General features: G+C 44.5%; 1 protein-coding gene across 3 annotated transcripts in view; it reads right to left on the reverse strand.

The window, feature by feature from the left end:
* KIAA2012 overlaps window positions 1–19,147 on the reverse strand; it is a 119,419-nt gene that overhangs the window by 28,829 nt on the left and 71,443 nt on the right. For all 3 annotated transcript variants that reach the window (XM_082397045.1, XM_082397044.1, XM_082397043.1), the window contains 2 exons: window positions 14,679–14,816; window positions 5,995–6,067 (listed from right to left, as the gene is read on the reverse strand). In XM_082397045.1, coding sequence (XP_082253171.1) covers window positions 5,995–6,067; window positions 14,679–14,816 — 211 coding nt within the window. The remainder of the gene's footprint in view (window positions 1–5,994; window positions 6,068–14,678; window positions 14,817–19,147) is intronic.

Here is a 19,147-nt window from a genome sequence, read left to right on the forward strand (position 1 = left end):
GTGCCTCAGTGTTCTCATCTGGCAAATGGAGATAATAAGAGCTCCTTCTTTACAGGATTGTTATAAAAGTTAAATGAAACAATTTACAGAAAATGCTTAGCCTGATGCCGGGCACACAGTGAGTGTGAACTGCTACCCCTGTCTTAATGGCTTCATTGCAAATGCACTCTGGGTTCACTAAACTCCTTCCATCATGTCCAGCATCACCTCCTCCAGGGAGCCCTCCCTGACTTTTCCCTGTCTCTCCCATGCTGGTCTGGATCAGTTGTCCTTCCTGTGTTCTCTGGGAGCACTAAACACATTGAACACAGAGATGGTTCTAACCATGCCTGCCCAGGTCTGGCGCCTCTATTAGAGTGGGAGCTTCATAAGGAGTGTGTCTCATCCAACCACAGAGGGCCTGGCACTCAGTAGGGGATCAGCAAATGGTCCCTAAGTAAATGAAGGCAATTTCCATTCATGCAGCGAGTGGTTAAAGACCTAAGAAGGCCCGAACCTGGGGTCTGAACCCTGGAGCTGTCTCAGCGCTAACACTGAGACTTCCACTCTTCCCCTGAACAGAAACAATCCCAAGGTCAGTGAGTCATAGGAAATGAGACGTAGAGATTGGAAGATCAGTTTTGTTATCTTCCGATGAGGAAGTGGAAGCCTAGAGAGGCCAGCAGGTCTCTTGCGGCCTCATGCCCGTACAGGAGGACCGTGGTGAAGACTGTGTTCTCATTCTTGACCCGCTGGGCTCTCACTCGCTGGCCGCTGCGGCTGAGCCTGGGCCCCCGTGCAGCATGGGGACTGCTGGTCTCTTCCCAGACTCTCTTGGTCAGGGCCCACCCAAGGGTGACTGGGGTGGCAGAGCTTTATGTGCGACACACTGAAATGGCGGCTGGCTTTCCCTGGGAGCGGGTGCAGTGGAAGGAGCTCGGGAAGGAGGCCCAGCCCCAGTCCTGGCTCTGCTGCTTATCGCTTATCACTGTGCAACCCTGGTGAGTCATACATGCAAAGAGCATGAGCGTGGGATGGGGACTGAGAGATTATCCAACCCACCGCCATGGCTTATGGAAAAGGAATCCACAGCCCAGAGAAGTTATGTGTCCTAGACTATGGGCCTAATCAAAGGCAGAGCTGGTAACTGAACTGATATCTGTCGAATCTGAAACCCAGGGTCCTCAATGAGTCTATTCCAGGGTTTCCCAAATAATAATGGACACACGAGTCACTTGAAGGTCTTGTTAAAGCACAGGTAGGTCTGGGTGAGACCCCAGATTCTACATTTCTAACAAGCCCCCAGGTTCTAGCTAGAAAGGGTCTAGACCAGTGCTTCTCACCTTCTAGCTCTACTATGATGTAACTACTTAGTGCACTAGCCACGGATTAGACCAGTCTTGTCGGGTTAATGAAGGCATGGCAGCTAGTGGGCCCTTCACCTAGAAGCCAGTGGGGCCAGCACCCTCCTCACCTGCTTGTCCTTCCCCATCAGCGTTATTCATTCACGACCCCTGCTGGCTGCTTCTGTGTCTTTGGTGGAGATGCAGGTCCTGGCTGGAGATGCAGGTCCTGGCTGGTGGAGATGCAGGTCCTGGCTGGTGGCTCTGGGTCTGTGAGTGCACCCCTTCTGGAGGACTTGGACCTTACTAACACTTGCAGGCACTGTTTCTTCACAGGGAGTGTGCCAGGACCAAAGCTGAGTCTTCACTGCAAGCTCTTGAGGGTAGGAACCTTGGTTTTGTCATCTCTGAATCTCCTGAATACTTAGACATTCATTCCTCCATTCATTGGATTCATTCGTCTATGGAACATTGCTAGGCCTGGCTAACTAAGGCGCAGTCCTTGTCTTCAAGAAACATACATAACACATGGGTTATAAAGTGGTACTTAGTGGTTGCCCAATAAGCATGTGTGAAATTGAATTACGCTTCGTTGCTCTGGGGGAAGTGGCAGTGTCGTCAAGTGATAAGAGAGGGCAGTGGAGAGCAGCTGGTATTGGCCACTTCCTAATAAGGGGCTTGTTTTCAAAGAAGAGTGTCTCGTTCCTTAGGCAGTTCCCACTGGGGTCAGCGGAAATGACAGCACCGAAGCCTCACAGAGACAGAAGTTTCTGCACTTTTAAAAGTTATCAGGCAAATTCACAAATGCATTATAATTTTTAGCTCTCCCTTTGACGCTGTAAAGACCGATGGAGGAAACAGGGATGCTCTAGCTCCTCTTCTCAGGCTAGTCACAGAGGGGGCGCCTAAAACATGCATGGTGTCTGCAGCAAACAGAGAAATGACCCACCATGGTGACTCTGAGTCCACGAGGTAGCAAAGTGGTAGCATCTGCAAGACAGAGCCATCTACCCACACGTGGCAGAGATGCTAACTGCCACCGAATGTCCATTCCCCTCAAGTTTTAGCTTGGCATGTGAACACCCAGCAAGAGACTTTATTCCCCAGCCTCGCTTGCAGGAGGCCAGCGGATATGAGCAGAGGTGGAAGAGGCGTAAGTCCAGAATTAGGCCCTTAAAAGGCAGCTGTGCCTTTTCCTCTCCTGCCCTGCAGGGTGAGGGAAAAGCTGAGCCAGCTTTGACCATGCGGACAAGGGTGATAGCAAAGGGGGTGGCAGAGAGATGATAAGAGAGAAAGAGCCTGGGTCCCTGGACAGCCCTGTGGAGTGGAGCTGTCCTACCGCCTGCCTGCCAGCTTGGACTCTTCCATGAGACAGAAGTAAAACTTCCATCTTGTTTGAAGTCACTTTATTTTGGTCTTTGTTAGAACCAACGTCCTAACTACTACATATCTGTCTCTTGAATAAAGCAATGACTCTCTGAGCCTTTTTTTTCCTGGTAGAATAGAAATGGCTCATTGGTTTCTAAGGTTTTCTGTGAGACTTGCCTTTTGTCCCCCACCCCCCATTGTTTCAGGCTACTCACTAGGGACCCCCTGCACTCATGCAGGGCTCCCCAAATCTCTCAAAGCTACTGATAATGTCTTAAGTTCTGCCACATTCCAAGGGGTTATGTCACTACCGCAACATAACCTCATTCAGATTGGGTCTGTTGCCCACCCCTGGACTTAAGTAAGAGGAGGACTTACGCAGAGGACTCAGTCAGTTCCCCAAGAGCAAGCAATCCCACCTCCACTCCCTGCAATTGAGACTGCTTTGGAAAGTAAATAAAGCATCATGTTACATCATGTTATCAACTTAGAACAAGTCTCTCCTGATAAGGCTACTAAAATTAAGGTTTTTAAGAGACAGAGTAATACCTAACCTTTAGTGAGCACTTACTGTGTGCCAGGCATTCTTATAAGCACATTTCATGTATTAACTCCTTTATGTCATAACCATCCCACAAGATAAATACTATTAGTATTCCCATTTTACAGATGTAGAAAAAAGATGCCCAGAGAAGTTTGGTAACTTACTCAAGGCCACACAGTTAGTAAGTGGTAGAACCAGGATTTGAACCCAGGGACTCAGACTAGATAATAGATGCTCTTGATCACTGTGATGCTGCCTAAACAGTGTCCTCCAATCCTCCTACTCCCATTACATTTAAAAGAACAGATTAAATTGAGTCACTGCCAAATTCAGAGAACTAAATTCTGGAAGAAAGGCCCAGGGCAGTGGTTCTCAAAGTGTGGTCCCTGGACCACTAGGCTCAGAATCACTGAGGAACTTAATAATATTGCAAATTCTATGACCTCAGCCCAGATCTAGTGAATCAGAAACTCTGGAGGCAGGGCCCAGACATCTTTATTTTTATAAGCCTTCCAGGTGGTTCTGAGGCACGCCGAAGTTTGAGAACCGTTGGCCTAGTAAATAAACAAGAACTGAAACAAGAATGGAAATTATGTTCTTTCCTTGGACTTTGGGGATGGGAAAGAGAGGCAGAAAGAAAAGTTTTGTATTTAAAACAAGAGCAATTTCCCAAACCCTCTCTCATTTGGAGGTTGCTCATTTGACCTATCTTGTGAAGACTTGCATGCTGTATTCTCACCAAGTCCAAGACTCATGCTTTTCTCATTGGACATGGCCCCGGCTCACTGCTTATAATTAATCTTATAGATCACTACTTAATTTAGAGTAGGAAAAAAATCCTGACAATTAGTCGTAAGATCTATGACGGGAAAATTGATCCTTAAATAGTTAAAAAAAAATTCCTTGGCACTCCATCTTTTCTTTCCCTTCAAAGATTTGAAATTCTTTTTAAACATTAGCATTTATCATTCGGGACAGGCAAATGCCTTCTTTAATTTTCTGTGGTGATATTTCACTGCGTTAAAGACTGTCTGAATAACCTTTATGGAACTCAGCTGGGCCTCTCTCTCTGTCAGGAGACAGGAAATCTGTTTTGACTGACTTGGTCATTGCTTAGATTTGGCCGTGTTCTATGCTGCCTAAAACCTCCACTGCACTTGGCGAAGACCTTGGGGCCTTTTCGGTGTTCACAATCTAGATATGTGATTTACGATATGGAAGATCTGAAGGCTGGAACACATTTCCCTGGCTATTGTCACTCAGCTTTGAAAATGGAGGTGGCAAGAGACTTATGTCAGCAGAAACCTTGCTTAAAAGTTTGACCGAACACAGGGACCAAGCTACCATAATATTTTATTGTCTGATATCCAGAAACAGTGAAATCTTTTAAAATGAGTGTAAAAATTAATTGTAATGATTATAAAAATTAATTTTTTTGGAGTGTCAACTGAAAGAGATAGTAAAAGATATAAACAGAAAAAGATCAAGTTAGGGTGAAATCCCCAATCCATGACTTTGCACATTTATCTCCAGTGAGCTCTATGGTCTCTGTCACCCCATGGGGGTCCAGATGAGATAGGAAGAATCATAGTGTCATTTCATAGACTGGTAAACTGTGACCATGAGAGGGTAGATACTTATTCATTGTGATAGCCAAGCTGAGATTAACAGGTATTAAAGGGCTGTGGTGCATGAAGTACTTCATTTATTCCTCATGCAACGTTACGAGGGCAGCACTGTTTTCAGTCTCAGTTGAGGACACTGAGGCAGGGATGTGAAGGCAGAGGTAGTCCTATTCCAGAGCCCATGCTCTCTACTCAGCTGCCCAGATCTGCTGCTGCTAGTCTATATAGAGCACCTTATATGACTTAGAGAAAGGCATTCCAGTAGAAGGGCCAAGTAGGAAAAGGAGCCTCCTTTGGGGGGATGCACCCAGTGCTGGAGTGCGTGGCTCAGGGAGCGCAGCACAGGCTGGATTTCAGCCCCCTCTTGCTCCCTCTGCTGGCCGCCTTTGTGCAGCGAACGACAAGCGCAACTCCGGCTGGCAGGCCCTGCGTCCACTCCTTGAGAATACATCGCTCACACATCTGTTTCCACTCCTGCAAGAAGCAATGAGGACAAAGACCAGCTCTGCTACCTGGGACTAGCTAACTGCAGCATCATGTAGCATGCCCAGGTGCCCCCAGAGAAGAGCTTAGAGTCTAGTTCAGGGTATCAAAATATGAACTATGCCAAAAAGCCCAGTTGCGGGCCCAGTCTTTCCAAGAATCATCCTCATTATCAAATGCAGCATCATTTTTGGAGGAAGTCACACTCAAGCAGCTCTGGCCACCCAGAGCTGTGGGTGACACGGGCTGGGTCTCTAAAGATGCTGGTCCCCCCTCTGTGGAATGTTAACCCTCTAGGCAGAGAAACTCAGCTCCCTCACTTGCATATCCAAGAGCCTATGAAAGCAGGAGAAGCCAGAGGTAGAGGTGCCTGTGGGATCTTTTTGTAATGCTCCAAAGTCTCCACTCTCTTCTATCAATCTGCAGCTGCTGGCAGGAAATAAATCTTTCAATAAGTCCAAGGACATAAAAGCATGTCATTATCAGCTGGCTTGTGATACATTAAGAGCACATCAGAGTCTGTATTCTGACTTCCAACCCATGACCTGAGAGGAAATGGAAGGGTCATTCCTCATTAACATCTTTGAACAGTGCAAAGTTCATCCCACAATTATTGCAATCAGACTATAAAACCCAACCCAGCTGTTTCTACCTTGAGGGTCTGGATGATTTTCTCTGAGGGGTCCTCCAGGTTCTTCATGATAGTCCAGTTCATCTCCACTTTCCTGTTAGGTTAACAACAACAAAAAATACGTAAGACAAAATAAGTGCCAGCACTCCTAGGGCCCATGCCCTTTGGTAAAAGGGGATCCAGTTTTCTTAGTTGTCTCTTCTTCTTTGTCTATCTGTTTTAAGTGTCCAAGAAGTCCGCTGCCTGCGTGAAGGGCCCTGAAGAGCCAGGTGGGCTTAGCAGTGGCCTTGAGCACTGTCCTTATCTGTCCTCCTCTGTGGGAGGCTTGTCCCATCCATCAGAGCAGTGCTCCATGCCTGGCATATGTGGGAAAAAGAATGTCACAGGCAAAGGCCAACTGGCAGAAGGCAACAGGGTACCTCTAGGGACTTGAGGGAGGTCCAGTGTGACCAGAGCAGAGATGGGGTGAAGTGGGAAGGGTGGGGAGGACTCAGACTCTCAGGGCCTTGGAGGTAGTTTAAGGATTTTGGCCTTTACCTTGAAAACAAATGGAAGGCACTGAGGGTTTAAAGCAGGGCAGCAAAAGGATCAGACTGGCCTTTTGTAGGGTTTCCAGGATTACCACAGATAAGGTTTCTTTTTTTTTAAAATAAACTTATTTATTTACTTTTGGCAGTGGTGGGTCTTCGTTGCTGTGTGCAGGCTTCAGTAGTTGTGGCACATGGGGTCAGTAGTTGTGGCGCAGGTGCTTAGCTGCTCCGTGGCATGTGGGATCTTCCCAGAGCAGGGGTCGAACCCGTGTCCCCTGAATTGGCAGGCAGATTCTAAACCACTGTGCCAACCAGGGAAGTCCCCGGATTAGGTTTCTTATCACATGGAATCCCCTCTTCCTTCTTTCTCTTAGTCACACAAGCTGCTTGCAATCCCACCACCCAGAAATCTCTATAATGATGGTCTTCAACCCTGGCTGCATCTTAGAATTATTTGTGAAGCTTAAAAAAAAAAAAAAAAAAAAGATTCCTAGGACCTAACCCCAAATGTTAAAATCAGACTTTCTGGAGCTGGGGCATTTTTAAGGCTTCTTGGGTGCTTCCGTCATGCAGCCAGGATTGAGAACCATGGGTCTTCTCTAGAGGGTCGGAAGAACCGCTCTTCAGTTGCCAAGGAAACGTGGCAGGTAGAGTCAGTGACTCAAGTAAAGCCCTCAGTGTTTGATGAGGCCAGCTCTTGGCCTCTGTCACCTGGATCTCTGCTTAACCCACAGCTTCATTTCAGCTGTGGAGAAGGAATCTGAGGGCCCTAGAAGCCTCTCCTGGGACTAAAGTTCCTCACCCTTTAGTTGACAGTTTTCCTCTTTATTATCAAATACCCCAGCTGCTTTGGAAAGACACAGTTATCTGCTAATTTGTTTGACATTCTCTTCTTGCTTGATGGCTTTTTACCCCATGTGTTTCTCACTTGTTAGCTTAGTGTTTGCAGCTGATGAGATATTCTGACGTAAAAAAAGCTAAAGCAGCTAAGTAATTTTCTTTCTTTTGCATTTATCTTTTTGGAGACAAAGCACATTTGGCCTGATGCAGTAAAAAAAAAAAAAAAAATCATCTCTGAATAAATGGAAAGGTTTTAAAAAAATGATTGCAGGAAAAACCTGCCTCAGTCCAGTAAACTGCAAAGTTAGAAGACTAGAAAAGAGATAAATTTTTTAAAATTCTGTTTATAAATCCTTTTAGTCTAACAGGAAATTGGATTAAAAGGGAGAAACAAGCTTCCTCTTTTGGAAGAATTTCAAAGCTCAGAAGAATGAAACTTCAGTCTTAACAACATGCAGCTATGAGCCTTCAGGGACAAGAAATATTCTTCGCATTTCACAGATGGGGAGACAGAGGCAGAGAGAGTTGGGGATTTGGAAAGAATCTTTTGATGAGTCCCTGTTAGAAAAAGAAATACAGTAGTCTTAATTTGAAAGTCTGGGGAATTCCCTGGTGGTCCAGTGGTTAGGGCTCCGCGCTTCCACTGCTGGGGCCCTGGGTTCAGTCCCTGGTCAGGGAACTAAGATCCCACAAACCATGCTGCGAGGTCTCAAAAAAAAAACCATTCTGCCTGTTGCTTAGAAAAGTGTCAAAAAGCTATATTTTTTATGTCTACAAGCACACATGTGAAAAGACTTATACCTAAGGTCATTCATTGCAATAGGTTGCAACACAACCTACATAACCCATCAATGGGGGATGTGTTAAATAAATTATGGTAATTTACACAATGGAGTACAATGCAACCATTAAGAAGCATCTCTTAATGAATTAACAGAACTCCAAGATATATTAAGTAAAAAAAAAGTAAGACTGTGAGCAATGTGTATAATATATAAAAACATGTATAAAATATGTCTCTGTCTATTTTTCTACCTGTATTGGCCTGTATATGCATACTACAACTCAGGAAGGGTACACAGGAAACTAGCAACAGTGGTGTCCAAGAGGGAGGGAACCCAGCTGGGAGACATACCCTTTTATACTTAAATTGTTTAAACTTCCTGAGTATATTTCGGATTCAAGATTTGAATTGAAAAAACTAAAACTAAATAAAATGCTGTCTGTCACTTTTAATGAGTTACAGAGGTAATGACTGAAACACAGGCAATGATACTTGGAGAGTGAGCAAAACAAACTGAAGGACTGAAAATTCAAATCCCAGCTCTGTTATTCTGGCCAAGTCATTTGCTCTTCATCTGTGCATCTGGCTTATGAATATTTATGGGGTGTCTGTTATGTGCCAGGTACTGTGCCGGGCGCCGGGGGCACAAAGCTGAAAGATCTATTTGTAAGAAGCTCAGTGACTTGTAGAGAAACAAGAAATCTCACTGTCGCCATGCAGTGTGAGAAATGCTGTGACGGATTATGACAGGTTTCTGCAGGACCTCACGGGAGGTGAAGCTAAGTTAGGCTGGGAAGGTTGGTCTACCAGTGGACATGGTGCTAAGTTTTGCAGAGAAGGGGAGGTTAGGGCAGTTCCCGCAGAGCAAGGAGCATGTACTGGCTGGGGGGGGCGCATTCTGGTGTGGCTGCAGGGCCCAGACAGTGGGAATCAGACACGGGCCAGATCTTGCAAGTCGCAGTCTGGAGTTTTAAAAAGATATTCATTTGTTCTATTTTTCTATTTATAAAAGAAATACATTTTTGATGCCAGAATTAACCGGAAGGCCAACGGGGACGTGGTAGGGAATTTGAAGCAAACCAGTGGTATGACTGAGCTGTATTTAGAAAGAGTGCTGGCAACAGGGTGGTGTTATAGGTCTGGGGCGGGGTGGGGTGCGTGGGGATAGTAACAAACACTTTGTAAACACAAACTGTAGCACTGAAACCAGACAAGAGAGACAGTTGCCTGAATGGTTGTGGTGCAGATCCTGGAGTCAGACTGCCTGCACTGAAGCCCTGATCCTGTACTTCATGCCTTACAGGTCACGCGAGGTACTTAATCCCTGAACCTCAGTTTCTTCAACTGACAGGGGCTGGGCCACGTGGCCTGAAGTTCTCATCTGTCCTTGGAGAACCTTCCATTGGTCCTGCCCTCTCCCATAACACACAGCGCCCTAACTGAGCATGGTACTTCTAGGTTCACAGCAGGCTTCGGGAAGGAACTGCTGGGAGGATTGGGGAGGAGGGAATGCAGGAGCCAGAGGCGGGGCTCCAGGGGGCCGTGTGCTGTATGACCTATCATTGAACCTCAGCCTCTCCATCTGTGAAATGGGGGTAATGATAAATTTTGTACGAGTTCTTGAAAAGCTAAATTAGGAAAATACATTTGGACATTCTGTGTAACATATGTAACACATGCATCTAAATGATTAATTTCAATGCCTTCTTAATGCTGGAAGGAAATCAGTATCTCATTTGTGAGTGTCAACTTTAAGGTCGTACAACTTTTCTTGTGTATTAAAAAGATCCCACACCTATTCTTTAATAAAGAAAACGGATTTATGAAAGTCATAAGGTATCTTGTGTTATTAAAATATTGTCACTTCTCCTCTCCCAGGTTCTGAAGCCAGAACAAAGAAGTACAATTAAATTCTTCTCAGGAACAGAATAGATAGGCCTCATCAATATCAGGAATTGTGGGTTTAGTGGCTTTGAATCCTAGTTCCCTCTGCTGCCAGCCACGTCACCCTTGGTCCTCTCATCTCGCCAATCCTCAGTTTCCTCATTTGCACGGTGGCGAACTGCACACTTAACAGGAAGGGGGTTGGGGAAATTAAATAAGGTTTGATATATGAGAGGCCTGGCTCTTGGCAGGGACCAGTGAATGTTTCTTTCTTTCTCTTTGTGACCTGAATCCTTTATAGATGTGAACATTCTTTGAAAATTATTATTTCATGTAATTCTCACCTCACTGCTGAGAGGCAGGTATGGAGGTCCCAGCATTATTATCTCCATTTTACTAAAGAGGCAGCGGAATCCCAGATGCATTACAAGGTTACTCAGAGTCAGAGAAAACCCAGGGCTTCCCAACTGCTGGTCAGATACTTTAATACTGATAATAGTCTACTTAATCCTGGGCTTCTTTCTTTGGGAACTGTAACAGACTCAATGCCCTGAAAATTTTTCCTGGCAAAATTATTATTCAAGTGCCCTTGAATCATTGCATCTCGAAACCAGCTTGTGACCCCTTTGCAGCTCTCCTGCTGGTGGTCAACAAAGCTGGTTTCAAGGACTCTAGGCACTAGAACTTCCCTCCTGAGGGGCCTGCTCCATCCTAGGACAACGTCTTGAGCCCAACATTGTTTTGCTGTTACTTCTTCTCACTGAAATCCATGCTGTCCTTTCCCCACATGACCACAGGATTCAGTGGCAGTGACAGCCATCCTCTGTTTGGTGGGATGTGCCCACACCTGCCGGCATAAGTAAAACGCAGGGCTGGCCCCAAACCAGGGGCAGGGGACTGCTCAAAGTACCTGATTTCAGGCAGGTTCCTTTGCCTTGATTTGAGGGTACCGAGTGATAACTGCCTGTATGAATGCTGTGAGGTGGAACTTATTTCTCATTCTTCACGTCTTCTGGGCATAACATACATACTCTTTGATGTCAATGCTGAGTATAAGCATATTCAATTCTGTATCTAGCATTAATTGGCATTATTGCTATTTTCTTCCCCACTACCACGACCTAACCCTGATCATTTATTAAAATTCCTGGGGAAAAAAAAAATCTCTACCTTAATTTATTCATCAATTACCATTTCTTTTTCAAAAATAGATTTTTAAAAAACATGGTTCAATTTTTACGTGAACCCAGATGTACTCTGGATCAATCGTGTTTCCCCAAGTCTAAGCCTGATACGGATTATCCTATAAAATGGGCTAATAGCATTGCCTTCAGTGTTATCAAGAGGTTTTTAAATTTGAGGAGGATTCCACGTGTAATAACTGAGAAATGAATGAGTCTCTCCTATAGCAACCTGCGCCTGCCTCTGCCACAACACTGTGCTGATATTATCTGCTTCTTTGTTTATCTTCCTCTTAGATTATAGGCTCCTTGGAAGGCCAGGGATGGAGATGATTCATCTCTGTATTCTCAGTGCCTAGCACAGTGTCTGATATACCATGAATGCTTAATATATGTTGTCTGAAGGAAAGTGGATGATCATTGGGAGAGAAAGCTTTATGTTGGGTCCACAGAATGCAGGTGGGAGTGAGGGGAAGGGCAGAGTCCTGGAGAGTCAGAAAATATTCCTGCAGCAGACTGGATGAGTGCACAGGGATGGAATTTTCTAGAAGGAGCTGTGCTGGATGCTTAGCTAATGTGGTAGGCAGTGCTTTTGATTGGATAGAACTCAGTTGGGGTCTGCAGGGTTGAAAACATGGGATCCGGAGCAGGGCTGCCTGCCTTTGAATCTTGTTTCTGCCATATTCCAACGGTATGTCATTTGAGAAGTTACTTCAGCTCTCTGAAGTTACTTCAGACCTTAATTTTCTCATCTGTAAAATGGGATAACGCTACCTACTTCTTAGATTAGTTTTTTGAGTTAAATGAGTTCTTGCATGTAAAACTTAGAACAAAGCCTGGCACGGAGTAAGTGTTCATTTATGTTAGCAATTGTGATTATTTACATCTCTTTCCATTTTCCTTTTCTGCCTCAATATTTTTATTTCTTACCCTCATCCCCTGAAATGTGTACTGCTTCCAACATGCACCAGGCAAAAATGAATGAAATGTCCTGTGACTAGGCAGGATATGCACAAATGAAATGTGTAGACTGAATTGGACAGCCTGTATGCCTTTCTTGATTTGAACTCTCCATCCTTTGCTGTACAATCCTGAGATTTGTGTCTTTCTACAAGGCACTCCCTAAGAATCTGGGAGCTACCGCGTCAACAAGGAGAAGGTCTATCTAGGGGGAGCTGTTAACACTGAACATTTGCAAGAAAAGATATAGTCTTTGGGGCAAGGACTGGTTGGGAGTCAGAAAGTCTACCGTGTCCCCGTGAGTCTCATGTAGAAGCAGGCTAAGTTACAATTTCTGTGAGTCTTGAAAAGGGTGAACTGGAAAGCGGGCCTTAGGGAAAACAGTGACTTTCCTTCTATAAGGAAAAGGATGCCAAAATTGCTGGACGAAAAAGTGTAATACAAAAGCATTGTGGACACTAAATACACAAAAAATTATTGTAAAATTCCTCACTTGCAGCTTCTAGAGGCTCCATAAATATGTTCTTATCTTATTTCCATAGCAATTATCAATTTACTATATATGTTGCCTGGAGCAGGACAAGGATTTATCTGTTTTGTTTGCTGTTGTATCTCAAATGCCCAGACACATGTTATGTGGTAGATGCTCATTATGGGTTGAATGAGTGAATAGTGGTAATGATGATATCTCATCATAATTCTTCAAGTCCTGAGGGAAGCACTAAACTGTTGCTAAGTAAATGAAAAGGATAGTTTCATTAATATAAGTGTTTTGGGATGAACTGTGTTCCTCCAAAATTCATATGTTGAAGTCCACCCTCAGTACCCCAGAATGTGACCGTGTTTGGAGACAGGATCTTTAAAGAGGTAAAATGAGGTCGTTAGGGTGGGCTGTAGTCCAATATGACTGGTGTCCTTATAAGAAGAGGAGATTAGGACACAGACTGCATGTAGAGGGAGGACCATGTGAAGACACATAGAGAAGATGGCTATCTATTGACACAAGCAATGAGAAAGGCCTCGGAAGAATTCAACTCTGCTGACACCTTGAGCTTGGACTTCTAGCCTCCAGAATTGTGAGAAAATAAATTTCTGTGGTTTAAGCCATCCAGTCTGTGGTACATTGTTGTGGTGACCCTAGCAAGCTAATACAATGAGTAATGAATCAAGGTAATTATTTTGAATACTTGTAGCAAAAATCTTTTGTTTTGCTCCCCAGAATCATTCTCTTATTCAACTTTTAGGTTTTCTTTTTTTCCTTTTTGAGACACTCCTCCCCTCCCTCCTATGAGTTCCTGTGGCTCCAGGCTGGGAAAATCAGAGTATTCCATTCCCCTGGCCATGGTGATTCATTTGCATATGGGCATGTGACCCAAGCTGGGCCAATGATTTAGAAAACAGAAGCTCATGGCTATCTTGCAACCATGGGGAAAGAGCCTATCTAAGAGGAAACAGGAAAGCAGAGCCCAGCCATGGAGAGAGACAGATTTGGGGCAAAGACATGACTCTTAATCAAAGCCCCACTTTGCAGAGCTGGGATTGGGGTTGTCCAAAGAAGATGTAACCTAAGAACTTTGGATCAGTGAGTTTAGGAGGGTGACCCTCACGACTTTGGAAGTCCCTGCCAGTCGATAGCACTGGATAGTGCCACCACCAAGAACCCCATGAGTATTTGGTTCCTTCTCCTCTGTTTCTGTCTTTCTTAGTCACTTCTTATCAAGGGCCTGGGATGTTGTCCTCGAGGGTAGGATGAAGGATCTGAGATCCTTCCATGCCAAGACTCGCTTTGTTCCTGATCAGTTTCATATATTCCAAGGTCATTTATTTCCTGTTCATTCACCTCCGAGGGGGCAAAGAATGGGGAGGAAGAAGGTTTTAAGCCAGAGGGCTATGGGATGAAAAGGGGTCAATTTATGGATCATTTAGGAAGCGTCTTCCATGTGCCAGGCGCTGTTAGATGCTGGGGCAGGAAGGCATACTGCAAAGATGGACAAATGCCATCCCTACCACAGGAACTCTCAGTACCCTAAGCTCGATACAAAGCTGAGCTTGGGAGAGTAATGAACTCCTAGAGAGCAGAAAACAGGGTCAGACATCCAGAAGAGGATTGGCAGTTGCCTTCTAAATGGTTAACTCAAGAATTAGTCTTCCTTGTAGTAGGAATATCAGCTCTACCAAGTGACGGTGGTAAAACAGTAACAATTATTTTAGCTACTGTCAAGATAAAATGAATTATATTTGCCTGTTTTATGAGTGGTTCAAGGTTATCCTTTCTCCTCTCTGTTCCCTGTCCTCCCCCAACCGAACCAGACACCCAACTGATTTGTCCCCGATGGCTGCCTGCGATTACTGTCCTAATTTGTTCTCTCTTCATCTGCTACAAACTGCCTATTTTCTGTCCCTTCTGATAAAGCAAGATCTCTGAGGGACTTCTGAAGCTGTTTTTGTACCATGCAGAAGTGCATTAACTGGAATTCCTGTGTGTGTGTGTCTATAAAACCCCTAGTCTTCTCAGTGTGAGATCACCTTCAGGAACGGCGTCATGTCGATGTGCAGCTTACGCGTGTAAAATTCTTTTCTGTTTGAACATATCAGCCCTTTATTTATACAACTTTGAGGCTCTCCTGTCTTCTGAGCTGCTGCCTCCAAGGACTGCTGGACTCCCTGTGAAGAGAAGCAGAAAGCCCAACTTTCACAGGAATGATACACAGTGTGACAAGAGCTAGTCCGAATCCCCAAATATTTATAGAAAGCAACTCTTCATCGTTGGAACACTAATTGTAACACCTATTTTTACCATGGAAGACACAGGGGATCCATATGTATAGAGAATAACCCGAGTTTGGTTAATAATTCCTACCTGGGGTCGGCGTAATGGGAAAGTGGGAAAAGGGACCTTATTATGTTTGAGCGTAGTACTCATTTTATTTAATCCTCACAACAACCCTGTGAGGCACGTATTGTTATTCCCATTTTGCAGATGAGGAACTGGAGGCTCTGGGAGGTTAAGTCACTTGCCCAAAGCCATACAGCTGTTAAACAGTAGAGCTGAAATCATGGACTGCCTAAAACTCCTTTTTTAATGAGGTCTTTTTTGATACATCTACAGCTTCCATGAACAGTTATCAAACCTGCCTTGCAGCAAACAAAGTTATATCAAGATTCCAGTTTATTTCCAAATTTAAAATGTATTTGATGTGTTAGAAAGAGTGATTTGAACAAATCTAGCAGAGAGGGAAGGAAGAATGGGCCGTTGGAGGAGTCTGGGAGGCCCTGGGAGCTCTCCCATCTCCTGTCGCCACAACATGCAAATGGTGTCATGCCTCAGAGCATGACAAAGTATAATCTGAACTTGCTTTCCAGCCCATGCCCCATACTGCAACCTAGGTGATCTTTCTGGATGCAAAGTGGACCACATCATTCTTCAAAGGTCCTTACCCTCAGGATGAAGGCCAACCTGCTCTAAAGGCTTATAAGACCCTTCCTGCCTGGCCCTGGACTATCTTTCCTATCTCATTCCGTCATTCAACAAATATTTATTGAAAGCTTGTTCTATGCCCAGGAGAGAGGATATGGCAGTGTAAGAAGCAGACAGAAGTCTTCACTCTCAGGAAGACTGCACATACATCCCACTGAGGGGGAAGAGATAATAAGCGAACGGGTGGAACATAAGTAATGGCTGAAGGTGATTCGTGATGTAGAGAAAAACAAAGCAGAGAGGGGAGTGAGGAGTAGCTGGCAAGGGTGGGTGGAGGTGGCAATTTTACACAGTCAAGGGTCCCTCTTCCCACCTGCCCTGGCAAGAGAGCAGTGTTAGCGCAAAGCCCGCAAGAAGGCGAGGGAAGTTTCTGTGGGGCTCTCTGCAGGAAGTTTTGACCTCACTGTGGGAATAGCAAGTTCAGAGGGCTGCCATCAACACTGACCCTTGCTTCAGTTCCTGGAGCAAGGCTGCCCGCGTGCCCTTCCCTCCCCGGGAAACGCACCCCTCCCTTCTAACTCCTCTGCATCCTTCAGGTCTGGCTCACCTGTGCTTCGCATGACAACCCAGAGAACTGAGCCCTTCCCACCATTGCCCAGAGTGACGCTCATGCTTGTACAGCCACCTCTCCTCCGCACTAGACTGTAAGCTCCATGAGGGCAGGAACCACTACTATCCTGTTTCCAAGTGGCTGCAGTGCCCGGCACAGAGTCTGGAAATGAATACACACTTGATACATACTTTCAGAACAAGAGGAATGATAACATTACTGGCAAGCAGCATGTTATGGCCCAACTTAGTTAAAATAGGGAGGGCAAGATTCCGCACGCGGCAAGGAAGATCCCGTGTGCCGCAACTAAGACCCGGCACAGCCAAATAACTAACTAACTAACTAACTAACTAACTAACTAACTAACTAACTAATAAAAGAAAAAAAAAAGAAATAGAAAAAAAATTAAAAAAAAAAATAAGGAGGGCAAGAAAGACAGCCTTCCAGGAAGCATGTGCCGACCTCCAGAGGCCTGCCCTCTGCGTAGCACTGGCTCCTCATTCCGAAAGAGGAAAGTTACTTGTTATTTTTCAGGGCTGATTTCCTGGGGTCACATACATTAGTGTGCCATGAGATCACCCTGGGTGTGGATTTGATCATTTCCATATTTTCTAGGAGACTAACTCACGGATGGCTGTCTCTCTGGGCATAACTCTCCTTCCCATCACATTTATATTACTTTTAAGTGTTAATGATGAATGAACAGTTCGTGGGTCCCCACACGCAGCCATCATTCTGATGAACACCCACACCCTTTTCCTTTGTTTTGAAATGTGGCTAGAGATAAAGATTCTTCTGGACAAATACATATCCAATTTTTTGTCATCTCAGCTATGTATCTGATTCGCTTCTCGGAGTGAGACCTCCCCTCCCTGTTTCTAGATCAAATGAAAGCGTTTGGTTCAAACAAGAATCAGACAAAGTATTTCAAGCTTTCTAGCTTCCGAAACCATGCATGAATCACTGGGTTGAGTAATAGAAATCAGACAATACTGATTTGAGGGAAATTTCTCTATTATCTCTAAGAGAAGATTCTGTGTTAGGTTGGAGGACAAAAGGCACAGCCAAGACTAGTTCCAATGGCTGGAATTACTTTAACTCCTTATGTGGGGCTCAGATTAAAGAGTGGGGAGTTGAGAGGCTTTGAGAAAAGTCTCTCCAAATCACTTGACCTATAAATCGTTTGATAAAACAATTCTCTTGACTATATGGCTCATCTCCCTAACGTTTAGGGGCCATCAATTCTGGTTTGATGGAATGTTTCCAGTGAAGGCTCTATAGTCATTGGAATGTGCAGTACTGTTTTTGCTTATTATGATCAAGTATTCTAACAAACAAATGATAGTGAAAGGGGGTTTGGGAGATGGGAGGAAAGAAGATTAAATACTTAAAGAGGTTTCTGGGAGGTAGTGGTAAGAGGAGAGAAAGAAATTTGAAAGCAGGAAAGAAAGCTATGCATTGGGGTGGTTTTTCATTTCACTTTATTCATTTAACTGATATTTATTGAGTTGCTACTGTGTGTGTCATACAAACACATGAATAAGCAGAATGATTTTAGATGGTGATAAATCTATGAAGACAATGAAATGGTGATAGGATGGAGTTTGGTGGGGGGAGGGATGGGGTTTGCCTTTGGGTGATCAGGGAAGACCTCTCTAGGGAAGTGACATTTGAGCAGAGAGCTGGGTGACAAGAAAGAGCCAGTCCTGGAAGGATCTATCTTTAGCAGTCAGCATAGCCTGTATCTGATTATTCGGAGGGGTTCTTTGAAAAGGAAAGTAGAATTCCTGATATCTAGACCTGTTCTGCCCCAGTCTTCTGACTCCATCCCGGACCCTGTGAGGCACCCCTCTGTTTTCTGGGTGGTAGAGCCATCATAATCGACGCTTGTAGCTCTTTAAGATGGCAGAATAAATAGTAAAAGGGAGTTAAGGCCTCAGGGAGTAGAGGGGAGAAGAAAACACAAAGAAAGGGAAGGAAAACAGGGCAAGTAGAAGAAAGTGGAGATGTCTGAAGCTTTTTCGTTTTTTTCTGTGTACGCTTCAATGGGAATGATTACAAAACTGATGGAAGGGTGAAATGCTTAGCAGAAAATCAAAACCCATTCCTTCACCTATATTGTATTGTAAATACTTAAATATTATTATGTTCTGCTAAAAACACCTGGAAGCCTTTCTCTTCAGGAAATGAAACAATAAAGATTAATGAGTTAATTTGGTAAATCTGATTTGAATTGCACAGAAGCCGTTGTGTAAGTGCTTGGCATTTAAAAAGTTATCTGACATTTAAAAGGCGATGACTGTTAATGAATTCAAGAGCTAATCTTATGCTCCGACAGACTGAGCCATGGAAAATCCAAGTTTACTATCTTGCTGTAAACATAATGTGATTCACTTGAAAGCCAGAACAAAAGAGAGCTACCGGCTGTTTACTAATATCCATTTGCACACATATATAATGTAGTAAAACTAACAGAGGATGTCCATTAAACAAAATACATATCATTTCCTTTCTTATTCTTGGATTATACTATCTGAGCTACAAACTCAAGGAGAAACCCTCTCTCCAATAATTTTTCCTCCGCCTTTCAAGTTGTGTATTTTGAAGGGTCACCAGCATGGGTTGGCTCTGCAGTCACTGGAACGTCTTACCTTAAGAAGGAAAGGAGATTCTAAACCCAACCAGCTAGATCTCCACCTACGGGTCCCACAGAGCCACCACAGACACGGATCTGTCGCAGGCAGCTCTTTACTTCTCCCACTCCTTTCTAATTGGGGTTCCCCATCCCGGTAGCTGCGGCTTCGTGGTTCCAAGAAGAGCTATGGTCCCTCATTAAGGAGGCTGCAACACTCTCGCTGTCTAACTGTCTCCCACACAGCTCACAGCTTCATTCTGCCTGAGAGCAAGCTGCCAAGAGTCTCTGGGAACTTGTGGGCAAGCTGAGCTGGAGGAGGAAAACAGAAGGAA

Source organism: Balaenoptera borealis (assembly GCF_965194805.1).
Source record: "Balaenoptera borealis genome assembly, chromosome: 6".
NCBI lineage: Eukaryota > Metazoa > Chordata > Mammalia > Artiodactyla > Balaenopteridae > Balaenoptera > Balaenoptera borealis.